Below are 20,021 nucleotides of genomic sequence, written 5' to 3' on the forward strand. Positions count from 1 at the left end.
AAATAAAGGACACCGAGAAAGTTACCAGTGCATCTACTTCTATTTACTATATCTAGGATGGTCCAAAGAGGAATCAAAGGGATATCCTTAAAATTCATTTAAAAAAAAGTTTGTTGACATCAAGTTCCAAATTAAATTAATTCACATCAAAAAAAGATTATGGAAATTCGTTCCTGAAATGCTTTGCTTTTCCAGCTCCTGGCGACTGTTCCATTTCTCCACTCCCTTTCCAAACCAGTCCTTTTTGCAGAGAAGCCCCATTACCACTGCAAATTAAATCGTATGAAGAGTCAAGGACACTTTATCACAAATACAGTACTTTAATACTTTAACAATTTACAATACTTTAATACTTTACAGATTTATTTTCAGATAGTAATACAATATCTGTTCAACTAGAATAACATTCTAATCTAGCATCAGCATTGGTGACAATAAATTAGAGTTTATTGCCATGTGTTAACTTAGAAATTGCAGTCTAATGAGTGGTTAGAAAACTGAGTCCTGGGGACTTGCCCAGTGGCCCAGTGGTTAAGACTCCAAACTCCCAATGCAGGGGGCCAGGGTGCGATCCCTGGTCAGTGAACCAGATCCTGCACACCACAACTAAAGATCCCGCATGCTGCAACTAAGCCTTGGTGCAGTCAAATAAATATTTTTTTTAAAAAAAGAAAGAAAACTGAGGTCTTAAATTTGATGACACAGTGATGAAAGTTAATCCTAATCCCCTCAGAATCCTAAAACCCAGTAGGAAGTTATATATCAACGTATACATTGAAAGGAAGTCCCTAATGCAAAAGAGGAGCCTTTCCATGACCAGTGGAGAGATATTTTTAACCAAGAATTTACAAAAGTTCCTACAAATACACAGAAAACATATCAGACACTTGAGTACTATAGACTTACTGTCAGTTTGGAATAAACTAATCAATTGGCAGCTTACACCGAGAGACCAATAAACACAATTAAAATATTTCAGCTATGAGAAACTTTTTCCACTCCGATATCAGACTGTTGTCTCACTGCCTTAGAGACCATGGCCAAAACAGTCCTCTTTAACAAATCCAGAGTACTAATGCTTATGTCTAATAAAATCAGAAAATTCCTTCATGGTCACAAAATATAGTGGCACATGGCAGCAGCTCAGATTTTTTTTTTTTTCTGGACTTATCTCAGTCCAGTTAACTATATACTGTTTCTCTTATGAAATGCAGGAACTTGGGAGCCAGTGACCAGGCCTTGGGGACCTACTCCCCCAGCACTCTGATTAAGTGTTTCAGAATTCAGGGGGCACAGGGCTGAATGGCTGGAAACAGATGTCCTCGGACAGCAAATGCAATTACTAATAGAGCTTGAAGCAGGAGACAGCGGCTGGAGTGGAGTCTGGTTGCACGGCTACCTCAAGGATACACTGAAGTAATGTGACATCAGTGTCACCGGCCAGGATCCAGGGACGCTGTCAGACCACACTGACACACAGAACAAGAAATAACTAGCTCTCTCAGAGCAAAATCAGGACAGACTTCCCAGAGGGAACTGCGTGGGCAAATGAGGACAGATGCTATGGAAATAGTGATGGGAATCACTTAAACAAAATTTTTTTCTTAATTTATTTACTTCTAGTTGAAGGATAATCGCTTTACAATACTGTGTTGGTTTCTGCCATACATCAACATGAATCAGCCATAGGTGTATGTATGTTCCCTCCTTGTAGAGTCTGCCTCCCATCTCCTACCCCAGCCTACCCCTCTAGGTTGTCACAGAGCCCCAGTTTGAGTTCCCTGAGTCATTCAGCGCCTTCTCACTGGCTATCTACTTTACGTATGTTAGTGTATATGTAACAAATCGTTAGCTTCAGATCTAGTAATGCAACGGATGTATAATGATCCTTTCATGACTACTTGTCGCAAACACATTTGTAAATAATATGATCAAGGCTTTCATTTTAACTTCCCAATTAAATGCATGAAGTAGTGAAATCATTCAAAGGTTTGTGTTTTTAAAACATATTAATTCCGATTATGATATTTCTAACCATCCTATGGCTTTGGATATGCCTGAGATCAAACTGCCTCTCAGGACGAAAATGACCGATTATCATCAGGGTAGAGAACCTCTGGCTTGAGCTTAATTCATCCAACCTTAGACAATTCTCATAAAACTAAAAATTAGTTGGTTATTTCTACCTACTGCAGTTAATATTAACAAACAAACTCAGAAATTTCCCCAAACATGCCCTCTCATGCATTGCTGGTGATAGTGTGAATAGGTATAATTTTAGCATAAATACCTAAATGATGTAATATGCACAATATCCTTTGACCCTGTAATTCCATGATCTGTTAGAGAAGAAGCTGTACAGTAACATTTTACTTCAAAATGAGGAAGACCTTTCCTAGATCTGAGCTGTCCCAGTGGCATCATCAACCTTGGAAAATAACAAGAATTCAGTTTAAATTTGAAATTCTCATTATTGACAAACTCAATACAAGTTAACAATGAATTAAACTGTCCACGAGGCCAGTGTGTTCCTGGGCTTCACTTCAGTACTGCAAAACACTCTGCCCTGAACTGGTCGGACTGTGCCTGGAGGACCATGGACAGTTCCCAGTTGAAATTTAAAGGGGTACATTGTCAAAATGGATTGGGTTCTGCATCACACACTAGGATTAGATCCATAATAAAAATATTTACATGACCATGTTATTTTTAACTCTGTTTCAATTTATTGTAAATGTGTTGAATGAACCTAAAGACAAAACACTGAAGACTTACAGAACAGAATGTAAATATTAAACAACTTGACAAGGTAAATATAATGATATAATAAAAACTGTCAAATGAATGAGGGGAGAAAAAAGTAGGCAGCATTAAATTCATCTTATTTCATAGCAGAACATCCAAAAAAGTACAATTTCAGGTTAACAGGTATAGTATTGTTTTAAAGTCTTAATGGTAATATTAGAAGTTAAAATGAGAGTGTTAAACTATGGCTAGAAGTGGAAGGAGAGATGATTCTTAATTTTACTTCAGAGTCTTATGAACATTTTAAAGTTTTTATAATATGAGCAGATATTATTTCAGTGTTCATTTACATTTTAATGCCTCACCATTTTAGAATCCTCCCTCTAGCTAATTAGCACCAGGTTGCAGACGCATCCACCATCCTGGTGGCATCAGGACTGGGATGTCTCAGGCCAAGTAGCTAGCTGGGCAGGGATACAGCATCACCACTAGGCTGGCTGCCTCAGGACCCCATGACTCCCTAACCCACGCATCAGAGCACCCACCAGTGCACTTCACTAGCCCTGGGACCCCTGGGACCTTACTTGTCTGCAGGAACCAGCCCCACTCACCAGCAGACAGACACCAGACCCAGGACCACCGTAACCCAGGAGTCTGCCATATCAGGACCCAGCCCCCACATGAAGGAGCCAACACTGGCTCTGGGACACGTTGCGCCACTTGGCCAGCTCAAATTCCTAGAAGCACACAATCTTCCCAGACTGGGTAAGGAAGAAGTAGAAAACATGAACAGACTAAACACCAGTAATAAAACTGAATCAGTAATTTTAAAACTTCTCATAAACAAAAATTCAGGATCAGGTGGTTTCATAGGTGAATTCTACCAAACATTTAGAGAAGAGTTAACACCTATCCTTCTCAAATTCTTTAAAAAAAAAAAAAATACTGCAAAGGAAGGAACACTTTCAAACTCGTTTTCAAGGCCAGCATTATCCTGATACCAAAACCAGACAAAAACATCACTAAAAAGAAAATCACAAACCAATATTACTGATAAACATACATGTAAAAAAACCTCAACAAAATACTAGCAAATCAATTTTAAAAATACATTAAGAGGATCATACACTATGATCAAGTGGGGTTTATCCCATGGATGCAAGAATGATTCAATGTGATACAATACATTAATAAATTGAAAAATAAATATCATATAATTATCTCAATAGATGCAAAAAAGATTTTGACAGAATTCAACATCCACTTAAGATAAAAACTCTCCATAAAGTGGGCATAGATGAAACATACCTCAACATAAAGAAGGCCATATATGTCAGCTAACATCCTACTCAATGGTGAAAATCTGAAAGCATTTCTTTTAAGATTAAGAACAGATAAAGGTGCTCACTCTAGTTACTTTTACTCAGTGTAGTATTGGAGATCTTAGCCACAGCAATCAGGCAAGAAAAAGATATAAAACAATCTAAACTGGAAAGAAACAGGTAAAACTATCATGGCATAATACTAATACATAGAAAATTCTAAAGATGTCACCAAAAAACTACTGGGACTCATTAATGAGTTCAGGAAAGTTGCAGGATATAAAATTAATATGAAAAATCTGTTGCATTTCTACACACTAACAACAAACTCTCAGGAAGAGAAATCAGGAAAACTGTCTCATTTACAATTGGCTCAGAAAGAATAAATACCTAGATATAAATCTAAGGAGGTAAAAGACCTGTATTCAGAAGACCATAAGACACTGATGAAGAAACCAAAGATGACAGAAATAAATAGAAAAATTTACCATGCTCAAGGATTGAAATAATTAATAGTTAAAATAACCATACCACCCAAGGCAATCTACAAATCTATGCAATCTCTATCAAAGTACCAAAGGTAGTTTTCACAGAACTAGAACAAATGATTCTAAAATTTGTAGGGGAATTCAGAAGACCTCAGTCACAACAATCTTGAGAAAGAAGAACAAAGCTGAAGGTATCATGCTCCCTGATTTCAAAGTATCAGTATTACTACAAAGCAACAGTAATCAAAATAGTATGGTACTGGCACAAAAACAGATACACAGATCAATGGAATAAAATAGAGACCCCAGAAATAAACTCACATTTATATGAGTTTACTATATTACTAGAGGGATGGGCAATTAATCTGCAACAAAGGAGAAAGAATATAATGTGGGGAAAACACAGCCTCTGTAATAAATGTTGCTGGGTAAACTGCACAGCTACATCCAAAAGAATCAAACTGGAGTACTTCCTCAAACCCTGAACAACAATAAATTCAAAATGGATTAAAGACTTAAATGTTAAGATCTGAAACCACAAAACTTCTAGAAAAAAATATAGGCAGTATGCTCTTTGACATCAGTCTTACTATTATTTTTTGAACCTGTCTCCTCAGGCCAGGGAAACAAATTCAAAAATAAATAAATGGAATCTCCATATGTTCTCCATAATGGCTGTATCAGTTTACATTCCCACCAACGGTGTAAGAGGGTTCCCTTTTCTCCACATCCTCTTTAGTATTTACTGTTTGTTAATTTTTTTTGATGATAGCCATTTTGACTGGTGTGAGGTGATACCTCATTGTAGTTTTGATTTGCATTTCTCTAATAATTAGATCATGGCATTTAGTCTCATCATTTCATGGCAAATAGATGGGGAAACAGTGGAAACAGTGTCAGACTTTATTTCTGGGGGCTCCAAAATCACTGCAGGTGGTGACTGCAGCCATGAAATTAAAAGATGTTTACTCCTTAGAAGGAAAGTTATGACCAACCTAGACAGCATATTAAAAAGCAGAGACATTACTTTGCCAAAAAAGGTCCGTCTGGTCAAGGCTATGGTTTTTCCAGTGGTCATGAATGGATGTGAGAGTTGGACTATAAAGAAAGCTGAGTGCTGAAGAATTGATGCTTTTGAACTGTGGTGTTGGAGAAGACTCTTGAGAGTCCCTTGGACTGCAAGGAGATCCAACCAGTGCATCCTGAAGGAGATCAGTCCTGGGTGTTTATTGGAAGGACTGATGCTGAAGCTGAAACTCTAATACTTTGGCCAACTTACGTGAAGAGTTGACTCATTGGAAAAGTCCCTGATCCTGGGAAAGATTGAGGGCAGGAGAAGGGGATGACAGAGGATGAGATGGCTGGATGGCATCACCGATTCAATGGACATGAGTTTGAGTAAACCCCGGGAGTTGGTGATGGACAGGGAGGCCTGGCGTGCTGCGGTTCATGGGGTCGCAAAGAGTCGTACACGACTGACTGACTGAACTGAACTGAACTGAATAATTAGTGATGCTGAGCATCTTTTCATGTGTTTGTTGGCCATCTGTCTGTCTTCTTTGGAGAAATATCTGTTCAGGCCTTCTAAGGAAAATGATATTGATGAACCTATTTGCAGGGAAGGAATGGAGCTCCAAGGATGTAGAGGATGGACCTGTGGACACAGTGGGAGAGGGAGAGAGTGGGACGAATGGAGAAAGTAGCACTGACATATATTTACTATCAAGAGTAAGATGGGTAATTGGTAAGAAGTTGCTGTGTAGAGCAGGGAGCCCAGTCTGATGCTCTATATGACCTAGAGGGATGGGATAGGGGGAGGGAAGGGAGGCTAGGGAGGGAGAGAATGTATATATAACTATGACTGGTTTGTGTTGTTGTATGGCAGAAACCAACATTGTAAAAAAAAATTTTTAATATAAATAAATAAATGGGACTACATGAAACTAAAAAGCTGTTGTACAGCAAACTACCAACAAAATGAAAATGCAACCTACTGAATAGAAGATATTTGCAAACAGTAAATCTTATGGCAGGTCAATATCCAAAATATACAAAGAACTGATATGACAACATCAAGGAAAAGCAAGAAAACTCAGATTGAAAAATGGGCAGAGAATTCGAACATTTTCCCAAAGAAGACAGACAGATGACCAACATACACATGAAAAAAATGAAGTCATAGAAAAGGAGATCAGATTTGTGGTTATCAGGGGTGGGACACAGGGGAAGCAGAAATTGGAGGAAGGCAGTCAAAAGGTACAAACTTCCACTTGAAAGATAAACAAGTATTAGGAATGCATGATAAGCATAATTAACACTGCTGTATATAACATATAGCAGTTGCTAAGAGAAAATCCTGAGAGTTCTCATCACAAGGAAGAACCCTTTTTCTATTTCTTTAATTTTGTTTATTAAAGAAAATTCTATTTCTTTAATAAGATGATGAATGTTTACTAAAGTTACTGTACAATTGTTTAATGATGTAAGTCAAACCATTATGCTATCCATCTTAAACTTATACAGTGACATATATCAATCAAATCTCAATAAAACTGGGAGAAAAAAGATAGAGCCAGGATGACAACATGAATTATAGGGATTCTGATCCTGACTTGCTACAGTGAAGAAGTGTCAAACAATTAGAACTTCACAGAGAAGGTGGACCTCCTTGTATAGAAATGAGTTCCCTGACTCTTAAGGAGTTCAAGGGAAGGCTGAATGCTAAATAGAGGGGGACACTTTAAAGATGATTCTTATTTCACATAGAGAGTTAGATGATCTACATTCTAAAAGGTCTTAAGGTCACTTCCAACACTGTGATTCTAGGACTGTAAAGAGATCTTTAATTTATTTAGTAATTTACCTGTCTAATAATTTCTCACTTCCAGGAACTCTTTCCATATGTCTGTACTCTTAAAATAACCATATGTTTATTTTAATCCCTAGATAAAAGTAAATAATGAGGAAAAGGAAATTAAAGCACTGAGCATCAATTATATGCTGGGCTTGTCTTGAGTACCTTATGTATATTACATCATTCAATGCTAACAATAATTGTAAGAGATAGACCTTTAAATTATTTTCCAGTTTCACATACAAAGAAATTGAAGTTCAAAGAGGTAAAGTCATATGCCTGAGAGCACACAGTCAAACAATTCTGGAGCCTCGAAAAAAGCCCGAGAGCCTGGCCTCTTAGCCACTCTGCTCACTGAGTCTGTCTTATCCTCTTCCTTCTTACACTCTGTTGCAGGAAAACAAACCAAGAGGGCAGAAGGAGCATCCTTCCAAACCAAGCTTGCAGACTCCAAAACCAATATGCTTTCCTAGCTTCAATTCTGGCCACTAGAGTCAAAGAACATGTGAACAGTGTGAAGGAAAATAAGCAGTTTTAAATCCATTATGTAAGTCTAATTCCTGATTCATTGATGGAGACGTCTAGTCTATAGCAAATGTACATGGCTAACGTAGATAAAATGACTCTTTTTCTCAGCCTTAGATTATTTCAAGACAACAAAAAGAAAAGGTGCCAAGCTTCAATACTTTTTAAAATGTACTGCAATTTTTAACTGTTAAAAGATTTTCAAATAATATATCTTCCAAATGTATAATAAACCACCTGGATTTTTATTGGGGAAATTTTCACAAAGTAACAAAAATTCATCAAGAAAATAAGAAAAGCTGAGTTTGGTAGAAACAGCACCCCAGCCCTTCAGAAACTTCTTTCTCTGCAGTCATTCAGGACTTTACTAGTAAAGTAAGTTTCCTACCCCAAAAACAGAGCTTTAGAAAGCATTATGAAAGTTCTCTCTGAGACCGTTAATGTGTCAGTAAAACCACTTGACAGTGTTTTTCAGTAGTAAATCTTTGGAGTCATAATCCCATGAATGAGCACTTTATTAAAGACCTCAAGCTTTTTATTGCCCATATTTTTTATAACTTTTATTATTTTGGCAGGAACTTGATCCCAAAGTGAATGTGTTTCACAAGTCTGACCAACATTGCATCATCGGTCATTTACAAGGCTAGAGACACTTACATAAGAAGAGGAATAAATTCTATACTTCTTAATGTGCTCTTACAACATGTTGTCATTTCCTACTGTTCATCTCCAAAAATGCATTTTATAGACAAACTCAATTCTTCACAATTTTCTAGGCTTGAAAAGTTAGTAACTACTATCTATAATCAAATTAACGTCATCCATTCACTGAGGAAATTTTCACAGCTACTTATCTTTATTGTTCCCCTCACAATAAAGTAAGACTTGTATGTAGGAAGTAGCTGTGAATCTATATAAAAGGGGGATTACTGTTAAAAGTAAGACAACATAATGACCAGGGTTCAAGCCCTTTGCCACTTAATAACTGTGCATACTGAGCAAAGTACATAACCTCTCTGAGCACCTAGCAAAATGACTATGCTAATGGCAAAGTGATTGGCATTGTTGTGGTTCAGTCACTCAGTCGTGTCTGACTCTTTGCGACCCCATGGACTGCAGCATGCCAGGCTTCCCTGTCCAACACCATCTCCCAGAGTTTGCTCAAACTCATGTTCATTGAGTTGGTGAGGCCATCCAACCATCCTGTCCTCTATCATCCCCTTCTCCTGTCTTCAATTGTTCCCAGTATCTGGGTCTTTTCTAATGAATCAGCTCTTCACATCAGGTGGTCAAAGTACTGGAGTGTCAGCGTCAGCATCAGTCCTTCCAACAAATATTCAGGTTTGATTTCCTTTAGGATTGACTGGTTTTATCTCCTTGCAGTCCAAGGGACTCTCAAGAGTCTTCTCCAACACCACAGTTCAAAAGCATCAGTTCTTCAGCACTCAGCTTTCTTTATAGACCAACTCTCACATCGATACATGAACTGCTGGAAAAACCATAGTTTTGAGTAGATGAACCTTGTCAGCAAAGTAATGTCTCTGCTTTTTAATATGGTGTCTGTATTTGTCATAGCTTTTCTTCTAAGGAGCAAACGTCTTTTAATTTCATGGCTGCAGTCACCATCTGCAGTGATTTTGGAGCCCAAGAAAATAAAGTCTGTCACTGTTTCCATTGTTTCCCCATCTATTTGCCATGAAGTGATGGAACTGGATGCCATGATCTTAGTTTTTTGAATGTTGAGCTTTCAGCCTGCTTTTTCACTCTTCTCTTTCACCTTCATCAAGAGGCTCTTCAGTTCCTCTTCACTTTCTGCCATAAGGGTGGTATCATCTGCATATCTGAGGTTACTGATATTTCTCCCAGCAATCTTGATTCCAGCTTGTGCTTTATCCAGCCCAGCATTTTGTATGATGTACTCTGCATATAAGTTAAATAAGCAGGGTGACAATATACAGTGTTGACGTACTCCTTTCCCAATTTGGAACCAGTCCATTGTTCCATGTCCAGTTCTAACTGTTGCTTCTTGACCTGCATACAGATTTCTCAAGAGGCAGGTAAAGTGGTCTGGTGTTCCCATCTCTAGAAGAATTTTCCACAGGTTGTTGTGATCTACACAAAGGTTTTAGCATAGTCAATAAGGCAGAAGTAGATGTTTTTCTGGAATTCTGTTGCTTTTTCTATGATCCAATGAATGTTGGCAATTTGATCTCTGGTTCCTCTGCCTTTTCTAAATCCAGCTTGGACATCTGGAAGTTCTCAGTTCATGTACTTTTGAAGCCTAGCTTGGAGAATTTTGAGCATTACTTTGCTAGTATGTGAAATGAGTACAATTGTGCAGTAGTTTGAACTTTCTTTGTCATTGCCCTTCTTTGGGATTGGAATGAAAGCTGACCTTTTCCAGTCCTGTGGCCACTGCTGAGTTTTCCAAATTTCCAAGTGATTGGTAAATTGTGACTATTATACTCATGATTGCTGAAAGTACTATAGTAAAAACTCTGAGAGTCTTAAATTTCACTAAGAAAGTTTACTTATAGGTAAAATACTGTAAGTGTCATTTTCAAATATTCTTGTGTATATTTGTAAGACAAAGCAAATGAGTAAATATTATTATTAGGATCCAAAAGATTACCAATATAAAGTAAAAGGATATTAAGAAAACTCTAAAATAGTACTTTTAATTAAAATAAGAGAATTACACAGAACTTTCCTCGATGTGATGTGGCAGCCTGGATGGGAGGGGCTTTGAGGGAGAACAGATACATGTATATGTATGACTGAATCCCTTCACTGTTCATCTGAAATTATCACAGTATTGTTAATAAGCTATACTCCAATACCAAATAAAAAGTTCCAAAAAGTACCAGCATTAATTCATTTCTAAAAAAGTATTTCTAGTTCAGTCCACTAAAAGCAATGACATCCCAGTAGCAATGAGCACACCTAGAGCCTGAATCTTGGTTGCTAAGCACTATTCCCCAGTAAAAGGAGCCAAAACTCCATAGAGAACAGGCTGATTTTAGTTCTGTGGTCTGAAAATTGTAAGTGGGCCTAAGATATCATCTTCTGTTGAAAAGCACGGAAGCACTGAAAGATTAAAGGAGTCAAGTTATAAGGTCACAGAGACCATCTTGCAGGGACTCCTGGCCAAACATGGAGGATTTGGAAAGCCAAAAGGATAATTGATTATTAATAGTAAGTAAATAAAAATCCATGTGTCCATAGAATTGAAAATAAAAAGAAAGAAAACAAAAAGTTTTTCTTAAGGAAGAACATTGACTAATAAGTAGAAGGAATGATGAAATTAGAATATTACCACTTTGCCACCCCTGATATAAATTAATCCAGGCAAGAATCAATAGATGAAAACATCACTAGGTAACTCAAGGGGGAACAGATACAACCTGCCAATTCTCACCCCACAGATACCTTACTTGGCTGCAGAAAATAAAACGTACCTTTACACTGAAGATATGGGCAATCAAACAGTTTCGGCAACAATGGAACAATCTAACAATATTTGCTTCTAATGCAATTCAATATGAAGTTTACAACTTTATCTTTGAAATATTCCTGCCAAAAAAGGTTCAACCTGAATCCAATACTGCCTCTAAATCCAACTTTACCTGTATAGAGTATAGTTAAGCAAGTTAAATAACATCTTGAAGAAACAATCAGGCCACTGCTTTGTACTCTGTACGAGAAGTCAATAACATTTTTTTAAATGTTATTTTAAAAATAAAACTATAAAAGGCTAAAAATAACCAAAAAAATGCAATGGATGAACCTAGAATGGACTGCAATTTGGGGAAGAAAACAGCTATAAAAGACATTCTTGTAGATTAAATTTGAAAATCAATATTAGATGTTTATTATCTATTGCTGTGTAAAAAATTAACCCAGACTTAATGGCTAACACAACAAACATCTATTATCTCACAGCTCTATGGGCCAGAAATCTGGGACTGACTTAGCTGGATGTTTCTGATTCAAGGTCTCTCATGAGGCTATAATCAAACTGTTGACCAGGGCTACTATCATCTCAAGATTCAGCTGAAAGAGAATTCACTTCCAGTCTCACTCACATGGTAGATGACAGACCTCAGTTCCTGGGCTCCCAGACCATGCAACTGCCTACGTGAGTGTCCCACCATGTAACACTTGGCTTCCCTCAAAAGCAGTGACCCAAGAGAATTCAAGAGAGTATATCTAAGACAAAAGCCACAGTGTTTTCATAACCCCATCTCCAAAGTGAGATTCCACCACTTCTGACATATTCCGGTCACTGGAAGTGAGCCACTTTGCCCAGCCCACAAGGGGAGGGAGATTAAACTTCACCTCTCAAGCAATACAAAAAGCTTGTGGGCTTGGAAACCTCCATAGGTGATACTGTGGCATCACTGTTGACTTTTAGATGTGATAATGATATTGTGGTTATTTAGGATAATGTTCTTATTCTTATGCTTCAGTGGTCAGAAACAATACATATAATGTCTAAACCTATTTTCAAGCGATTCTGCAAATATGTGTACATGTGTGTGTACACGGAAATAAAGCAAATACAGAAAAATGTTGCAATTGTTGCATTTGGATGTGTAATAAATGGATGTTCATTGTATTCCTTCACTCTTTCTATATGTGTTTGAAATTTTTCCTAAGAAAAAGCTGGAGAAAGATAATTGAGTTATTTGAATGGTAGCCCCTCAAATTCCAATGTTGAAGCCCTAACATCCAGTGCACTGGTGTTTGGAGATCGGACCACTGAGGGATAGTCATCTTCAGATGGAGCCACGGGGGTGGGGCCCTCATGCTGGGATTGGTGCCCTTACAAAGGACACCAGGGGTCTTGCTAACTCAGTCTGCCATGTGACGATACAGCAAGACAGTGGCTGTCTGCAAGCCAGGAAGAGAGCTCTTACCCCCTTGATCTTGGACTTCCCCACCTCTGGAAATATGAGAAATAAATGTCTGTTTTTTAAGCCACCCAGTGTATGGCATTTTATTATGAGAGCTGAAGCAGGCTAGGACAATGTGTTGAAATGACTGGAGTGACTTGGTAAAAATCTTTGCTCCTTTCACAAGGTTAACGTGACAGAGGAAGAAATCTAGTGGTCAGAAGGGCTCTTTGATGCAGGGAACTGGAGAGAAATAGAAACTGTTATCGTTACTGGACCACTTTCACATTCCAACTTCCCATCGCTTCTCACCTTGGCAGTGATGTCACCACAGACAAGGAAGACCTCGGGATTTCCCACGAAGACAGCTCCTTCACTGCGTCCCGCGGATCCCAGAACCCCCTTCACGGCCTGTGGGACACCGCTGAAACTTCACCCCTCGTGGAGCCGCTCCTAGTCAGCATTGGTCATTCCTTCATCTTAAACTCCATCTTTACGCTTCAGTTTCCTCCTACGCATTTTACTAACTGGTGGCACTCGCTTACTTTTGGTTTTGGAAATCAACCCTTATCATTAATCTCATAATTAGTTTCTTTGGCAGAAAATTTTTTAAAGGATTATATGGTGTTTAAAAAAAAACATACAGTATTAATTCCCATGCTCAAACAGATCCTCGCTCATTTGGAAAGATCAAGCAACTAATTATGTAAATAAAAGTTTAGAGGTAAGAGTCACTTCCCTTGGGTGATGTCTCTCAAAATTAAAACCCCCATATCCTTCGAGCCAGCTAGTCTACTTTTAGGATTTTTGTCTCACATATGAGAAATGATAGATTATTCCTAGCAGCCTTGTATACAATACTGTGTAGTACCTTACCAATTTTTTAAAAGTAAATAAACAGGGAAGCATCGAGTGTGCAAAGTTGTTGCCATTTGTGTTCAACAATAAATTTAAAAAATAAATATGTGCATATAGAATATTTGTAGAAAGGGATATAAGCAATTATTAGCAGAGGTGGCCTCTAGAGAGAGCAACTGGGTGGTTGGGGGGAAGGGATTGGGGGACATGTCTCACCGCATTCTCCTGTGTCCACTTAAGAATTTTGTATCTTGTGAATGCATTACCTCTTTGTTTAAAAAAAAACAATTTAAGTTAAAAAAATTTTCAATCCTTATAATTTAACCAAATAAGACATATTAACTACACATGTTTTACTTACTAAGCATTTTGCATTTATTTATTTCTAATTAAGAAAAAACTGTATCCAGAGGCCTGATCTGGTCACAGAGTCCCATGTGCCCCCCAGCCCTCCGGGTGAGAGGAGCCTTTGGAATTGTGATCGGGGACACTAGTGTGTTCATCCACACCTGATTTTCAGTTTCTGCTTCATAAACATGATCACAGATGCACACACATGCTCCATATACTGTACCTGGTTCAGCTTGCCTTTCTCTTCCATGCAGGAGGCAGCTTTTTTCTGCACTCTGTTTACTTCTGAAGCCAGCCTCATGATTGTCTCTCTGCTAGCTTTTGCCTCCATCTCATGGACATTTATAGTCTCTTCAAGAGCAACAATTTGTCCTTTCACAAATGCGTTTTCCTTGCACAACTCTCCAAGCTGAAGAGAAAGCAATTACAGCTGTCCTGTAAAAATTAATAATTTCATACTACTCTCTCTAAGCAACTCTGATCTATGAACCCCCGTGATCACATTATCACATGAAAACAGTAAAGGCACTGTTCCTCCATCCACTCAAAAGATAACATTTTCAAAGGCAGCCTCTAAACTCTCTTGTTACCTGCAGACAGGGTAGGCAAATTGAAATTAATCAAAAGGTAGCTACAAGCAACAATGATGAGCGTTCAGCCAAAAGCTTTCAGACAGAACAGGCATCAGCAAGCCCCTGGCTGCAAAATACTCCAGGGATGGTGATGTTTCTACAGAGTTACAGCAGGCAAGCAAGGAAGTTCAATTCAGCCCACGTCCGCTGGCATCAACTGCTTATAAGGCATTACCTGGCACAGAGGAGAAATACAGAGAAGAAGGCAGGACTCTCTTTATTCCAAAAGAAAGTCCTTCTAATTAATATAAGCATAGAAAAAATCCTGAATAACATGCTCAAACAATGGTTATCATTGGGACTAGCTGGGCTTTTCACTCTTCATGTTGTGCATTTGAGAGGCTGGCTAGCTGGGAACATTAATAAGATCTGTATGATGCAGAAGGAGGGAAAATAAAACCAACCAGGCTCCTGACTGTACCCAGGGAACCAGCCATGCAGACAGCTCAAGGATGCCCGTAGGAAGACCTGAAACTCCACACAACATGGTCAGCGTGTGTGTTAGGACAATCTGGGGAAGCGACGCATCTTTAGCCTCAATAATTTGCCAACATGGTGCCCTGCTCCTGACTCAGGGCTGTTCCCTCTCTCTTGAACAGTTTTCCTTTCCAACATTCTTTAATTAAAGAAAAAAACTTTTATTTTATATTGGAGTATAGTTGATTAACAATGTTGTGAGTTTCCAGTGGACAGCAAAGGGACTCAGCCATATACATACACACGTATCCAATCTCCCCCTAAACTCCCCTCCCATCCAGGCTGCCACATAACATTGAGCAGAGTTCCCCGTGCTATACAGTGGTTCCAATATCTCTTAAAAGTCCCATCCCAGAGGGCATACCTTAGCCAGTCTACCTAAACTAGCATCCCATGCCTCTCACTTGCTTCATGGTCTTTCCCTAGAACCTGATTTGTACTTCTTCACTGCACCTTTTACTCTGTGGGATAATATTGTATACTTATTTGTTTATTGCCTCTGCATCTTGGCCCACAACAATGGAAGCTCTTAGGCGGGCACAGACTCTGTCTTTTCTCTTTCACAGCTGTATCCCAACACCCAGAGTAGTGTCTATCACATAGTAATCACTCACTCAATATTTGGGAAGTGGATGGATGGATGTCAAATAAGCTCTTAGAAACCCCTTCTTTTCTACCATCTTTCCTTAGCATGTGTGTATACATGTAGTCATGAGGTGAAAAGAATAAAGGAGTGGTTTTGAAACTGGAGTGGTTTGGGTAACCTCAGGGAACACCTAGCGAGTGTTGAAGGCAGCAGACTTTTTACTCTTGACCAGTGATTTCTATGTGAGATGGGGAGCGGAAGCTCCCTGATGATCCAGTGGTTAAGAATTCACCGTCCAAAGCAGGGGATATGGGTTAGAACCCTTGTCGAGGAGCATGCCTCAGGGCAACTAAGCTCATGCACCTCAACTAGAAAAGCCCCCGTGCGCTGCAACAAAGACCCAGTGCAGCCAAAATAAATAAATAAGGTGAGGACTTGCTCAGGTGATTGAGATGCTAAACCTCTAGGGTCCTAGCATCTGTTTAAAAATATAGGCTATATTATCATTCAGGTACAGTGAGGCCGACAAATCAGGAGAGACTGACAGAGAGTTTGTTGCTCCCATTTCCTGAGAGGAGGGGGCACACCATGCCATGTAGGGCCACCCAAGGAGCACCAGTGCTGGGCAGGAGACAGAGGGAGCCAGGGTGAAAACACGTTTTCCCCAGCACGAAAGAGGTGACGCAGGGTAAGCAGGCTTCGGGTTGCCTCGTTTGAATAATTCCAGTGGGTTCTGGAGTGTGGGAGCCATCTCTAGTCATCTGGCACCTGGTCCTGGGGTGATTGGTTGGATAGTGGCCCAGAGTGCAAAAACCTGGTAGAAGGAAGTGGTTGGGGTGGGGTGTGGGCTGCTCTGAGTTCGGTGGTTTGCATAGGAAAGGTGTGCACCCAGAGTCATTTACTAGCAATTGGCTCACGCTGGCATCCAAGGTCAGCAAGGCCCCAGATGTCAAGGCGTTAGAGGAACAGAAAGTAAAAAGGTGAGGTTAAAATGGTTTCAACACAGATTAGTACCTAGAGATCGCCTGTGAGGTGGGGAAGGGTGTCTTAAGGAAGAAGCATTTTAATTTTCTTCTCTTTTCCCCACCACTTGCTTTAAAGATAAGCTTCCAAACTACAGTGCAAAGTAGACTTTACAGCCAGGCTTCCTGGGCACATGTAAGCAACCTTAGCACCTTGGGGGAATTAGATGGACCTAGGCCTGAGCAACCAAACTCATCAGTGAGGTGGAACTTCCTGAAATAAAATGAAATCATTTCACAGCTCTCACAGGGTACACATGGGATGTTTACTAATAAACCCCGGAGGGGAGGCCTTTGAGAATGGACATATCCCCAGTGTTCACGGCAGCACTAATGACAACAGCCAAGACATGGAAGCAACATAAATGTCCATCAACAGAGGAATGGATAAAGAAGATGAGGCACGTATATATATATATAAGGAATATTACTCAGTCATAAAAAAGAATGAAGTAATGCCATTTGCAGCAGCATGAATGGACCTAGAGATTTTAAGCCCTAGAGTCTGGGATTAACATAAACACACTGCTGTATATAAAACAAGGACCTACTGTATAGCACAGAAAATTATACTCAATATTTTATAATAACTTATAAGGGAAAAGAATCTGAAAAAGAATATATATATATATATATATATATATATATATATATATACATACACACACACACCCATATATGTAACTGAATTATATGTATATGAATCACTTCACTGTATGCCTGAAACTAACACAACATTGTAAATCAACTATACTTCAATTTTAAAGAATAAATAAATAAAACATTGTTTTAAGAAAGAATGGCTGCATGGAAAGCTATTCAGAAGCAAAGGTAGGCACAGAGATATGGTGTCCATTCAAATATCATCAGGTTCCCTAATGAATTGCTACAGGCCAAGTGATATCATTAATTTCCATCTCCATGGCAACCTACCATCACAGCAGGATGTTTATTTTTTGGCTTTAGTGTAAAAGTAAAAAGTACTATAGAGCTCATCTTAACCTGACACACAAGTATCCCCCAAATGACACGCAACTGGTTCTGATTTTCAGTTGCGTGCATGTGCTTCTGACTGTACCTAAAACAAACAAAAGTCTTCCTAAAACATATCATTTAAATGAATAATTAATTTTATTTGACAATCTAAATATATTTTAAGCAAAAAATCAATCCCTTCTGGAGATTGAGTAGGTAAGTAAGGATTGGTCACTCAGTCGTGTCAGGTCTTTGTGACCCCATGGACTGTATGTAGCCCCCCAGGTCCTTCTATCCATGGCATTCTCCAGGCAAGAATACTGGAGTGGGTTGCCATTTTCTCCTCCAGGGGATCTTCCCAACACAGAGACTGAACCCGGGTCTCCTGCACTGCAGGCAGATTATTTACCATCTGAGCCAGAGAGAGCTTCTGGAGAAAAATGAATCCCAAATAATGCTAGAAAGAATCTTGGACTTGAGGCTCAGAGTGGTGGTATGGTTTTCCCAGGTCACACGGTTGGTTCAGGCTGTACTGGCTCCTGTCCTGTTCCCCTGCACCCCCAGCCTTAACCTCAGCTCCTCCTTCATGGCACACATCAGAACGACCACCCAACGGATAGTCGTTTTAGTCTTCATACAAGCACCTTGAGAATTAAATCTTCATCTGATGCTTTTTCATTCTTCTCTGGATCTAAGCAGTCACGAAGTTGAGCCAGAAATTCCTCATGTTTCCTGCAATTCTGTGAGACTTGATTCTTATTCTCCTCATTTTCCTTTAAACATTTTCTGTTGGTCAAATAAGAAATAAGTTTTAACACCAAAGAAGATAACATTCATCAAAGTTCAGCACTTGAGCTCTCTGTTGGGAAATAGCCAAATCATCATTTTCAACACAATATAGTTTCCCAGACACAGAGCACATAATTGTCTAAAAAGCCCAGTTAAAGGAGAGAAGTGGAAGCAACTCTGGAACACCTATACTTTGCAAAAACGTAGGAAGATCTTCATGTCATCTTAGCAAGGGAGACAGGTTATCTGCCTCTTGTCCTTGACCTTTTAGGATCTGTCGAAGTGGCAGGTGGTCCTCTAGATCAGGGATCCCCAACCTCGGGGTTATGGACCAGTACCTGCTGTCAGATCAGTGGCGGCATTAGATTAGAAATGAAGTGCACTATAAATGCAATGTTCTTGAATCATCCTGAAACCACCCCCAATCCATGAAAAAATTGTCTTCCATGAAAGCGGTTTCTGGTGCCAAAAAGGTTGGAGACTGTTGTTCTAGATCAAACATGGATCCATGACTCTGTTGAGGCTTCATGGGGGAAGAAAGAAAGTGATGCTACAGTGGGTTTAGAGACCAAGCTTTGGTTACTATACAATGATCCATAAGGGTTACTTAGAGCATTCCTTGATTCATGGCCAAGGGTAAATATAATTTAAAAATACATCAGAAGCAGACGATGTGCCCACCTCTAGAGAAGAGAGGTGTTCAGTCATCAGCAAAGATCACGATTACTTTTTGCACATCTAGAATTTTTAAAGAGTATTGAAATGGGCCAATCAAGGAAAATCAATTTACGCCCTGCTGTGAATATTTTATTTCAAATCTCAGGTGGGTTTGCTGAAATAGCATGGTCTATTTCTAATGCTTTAAAGGTTAAAGACTAAGAGAACATAAAAAAAGACATATTTTAAAGGCAAATTAGAATTATTTCAATAATTTGTCATCATTTTTAGTACCCTAGATAATAAACATGATTATCGCTTTCCCTTTTTACCATTTTAAGTGTTTACAACAACACTCAAATGGTACTGCAAACTCTTTCACACAATTCAAAGATTAACAAAGTATGTAACTGCATATACTCAAAATCATGCCATATTTCTATTTAGAAAAATATATAACAAAAAAAGACCAACATCAATATATCTCTGAGTTCTCACTTTCAGCATATGAAAGGTAGTATGTATTCAGTCTCTCTAACTCCTGAAAGTCATAGTAAATGCCATGGTTCTGATTGATTTATGTATGTGATTCAACACATTTACTCCAAGATTTCAATCTTACTTCTCTATTCCAGGAACTTCTAAACTATTACCACTTCTATTTGCATTTCACTTTGACCTAACAAAGTTCCAGGCATCTACCATAAGGACATAATCATATAAATGTGAAAATATGAACACATATGGATCCTCATTGCATCTTGGTTTACAATAATTTTTTGAGTGGAACTAACCTAAGTGTCTAAAGGAAACAACAAAAAGAACTGGTTAAGTAAATTATGATA

General features: G+C 38.8%; 1 protein-coding gene across 3 annotated transcripts in view; it reads right to left on the reverse strand.

Moving 5' to 3' along the window:
• The window catches only part of CCDC170 (coiled-coil domain containing 170), an 89,012-nt gene that overhangs the window by 36,501 nt on the left and 32,490 nt on the right, over positions 1–20,021 (reverse strand). For all 3 annotated transcript variants that reach the window (XM_065931109.1, XM_065931110.1, XM_065931111.1), the window contains exons 4-5: positions 18,375–18,516; positions 14,262–14,447 (exon numbers count right to left, since the gene is read on the reverse strand). In XM_065931109.1, the coding sequence (XP_065787181.1) occupies positions 14,262–14,447; positions 18,375–18,516 (328 nt within the window). The remainder of the gene's footprint in view (positions 1–14,261; positions 14,448–18,374; positions 18,517–20,021) is intronic.

Source organism: Muntiacus reevesi, chromosome 3, assembly GCF_963930625.1.
Source record: "Muntiacus reevesi chromosome 3, mMunRee1.1, whole genome shotgun sequence".
Lineage (NCBI taxonomy): Eukaryota > Metazoa > Chordata > Mammalia > Artiodactyla > Cervidae > Muntiacus > Muntiacus reevesi.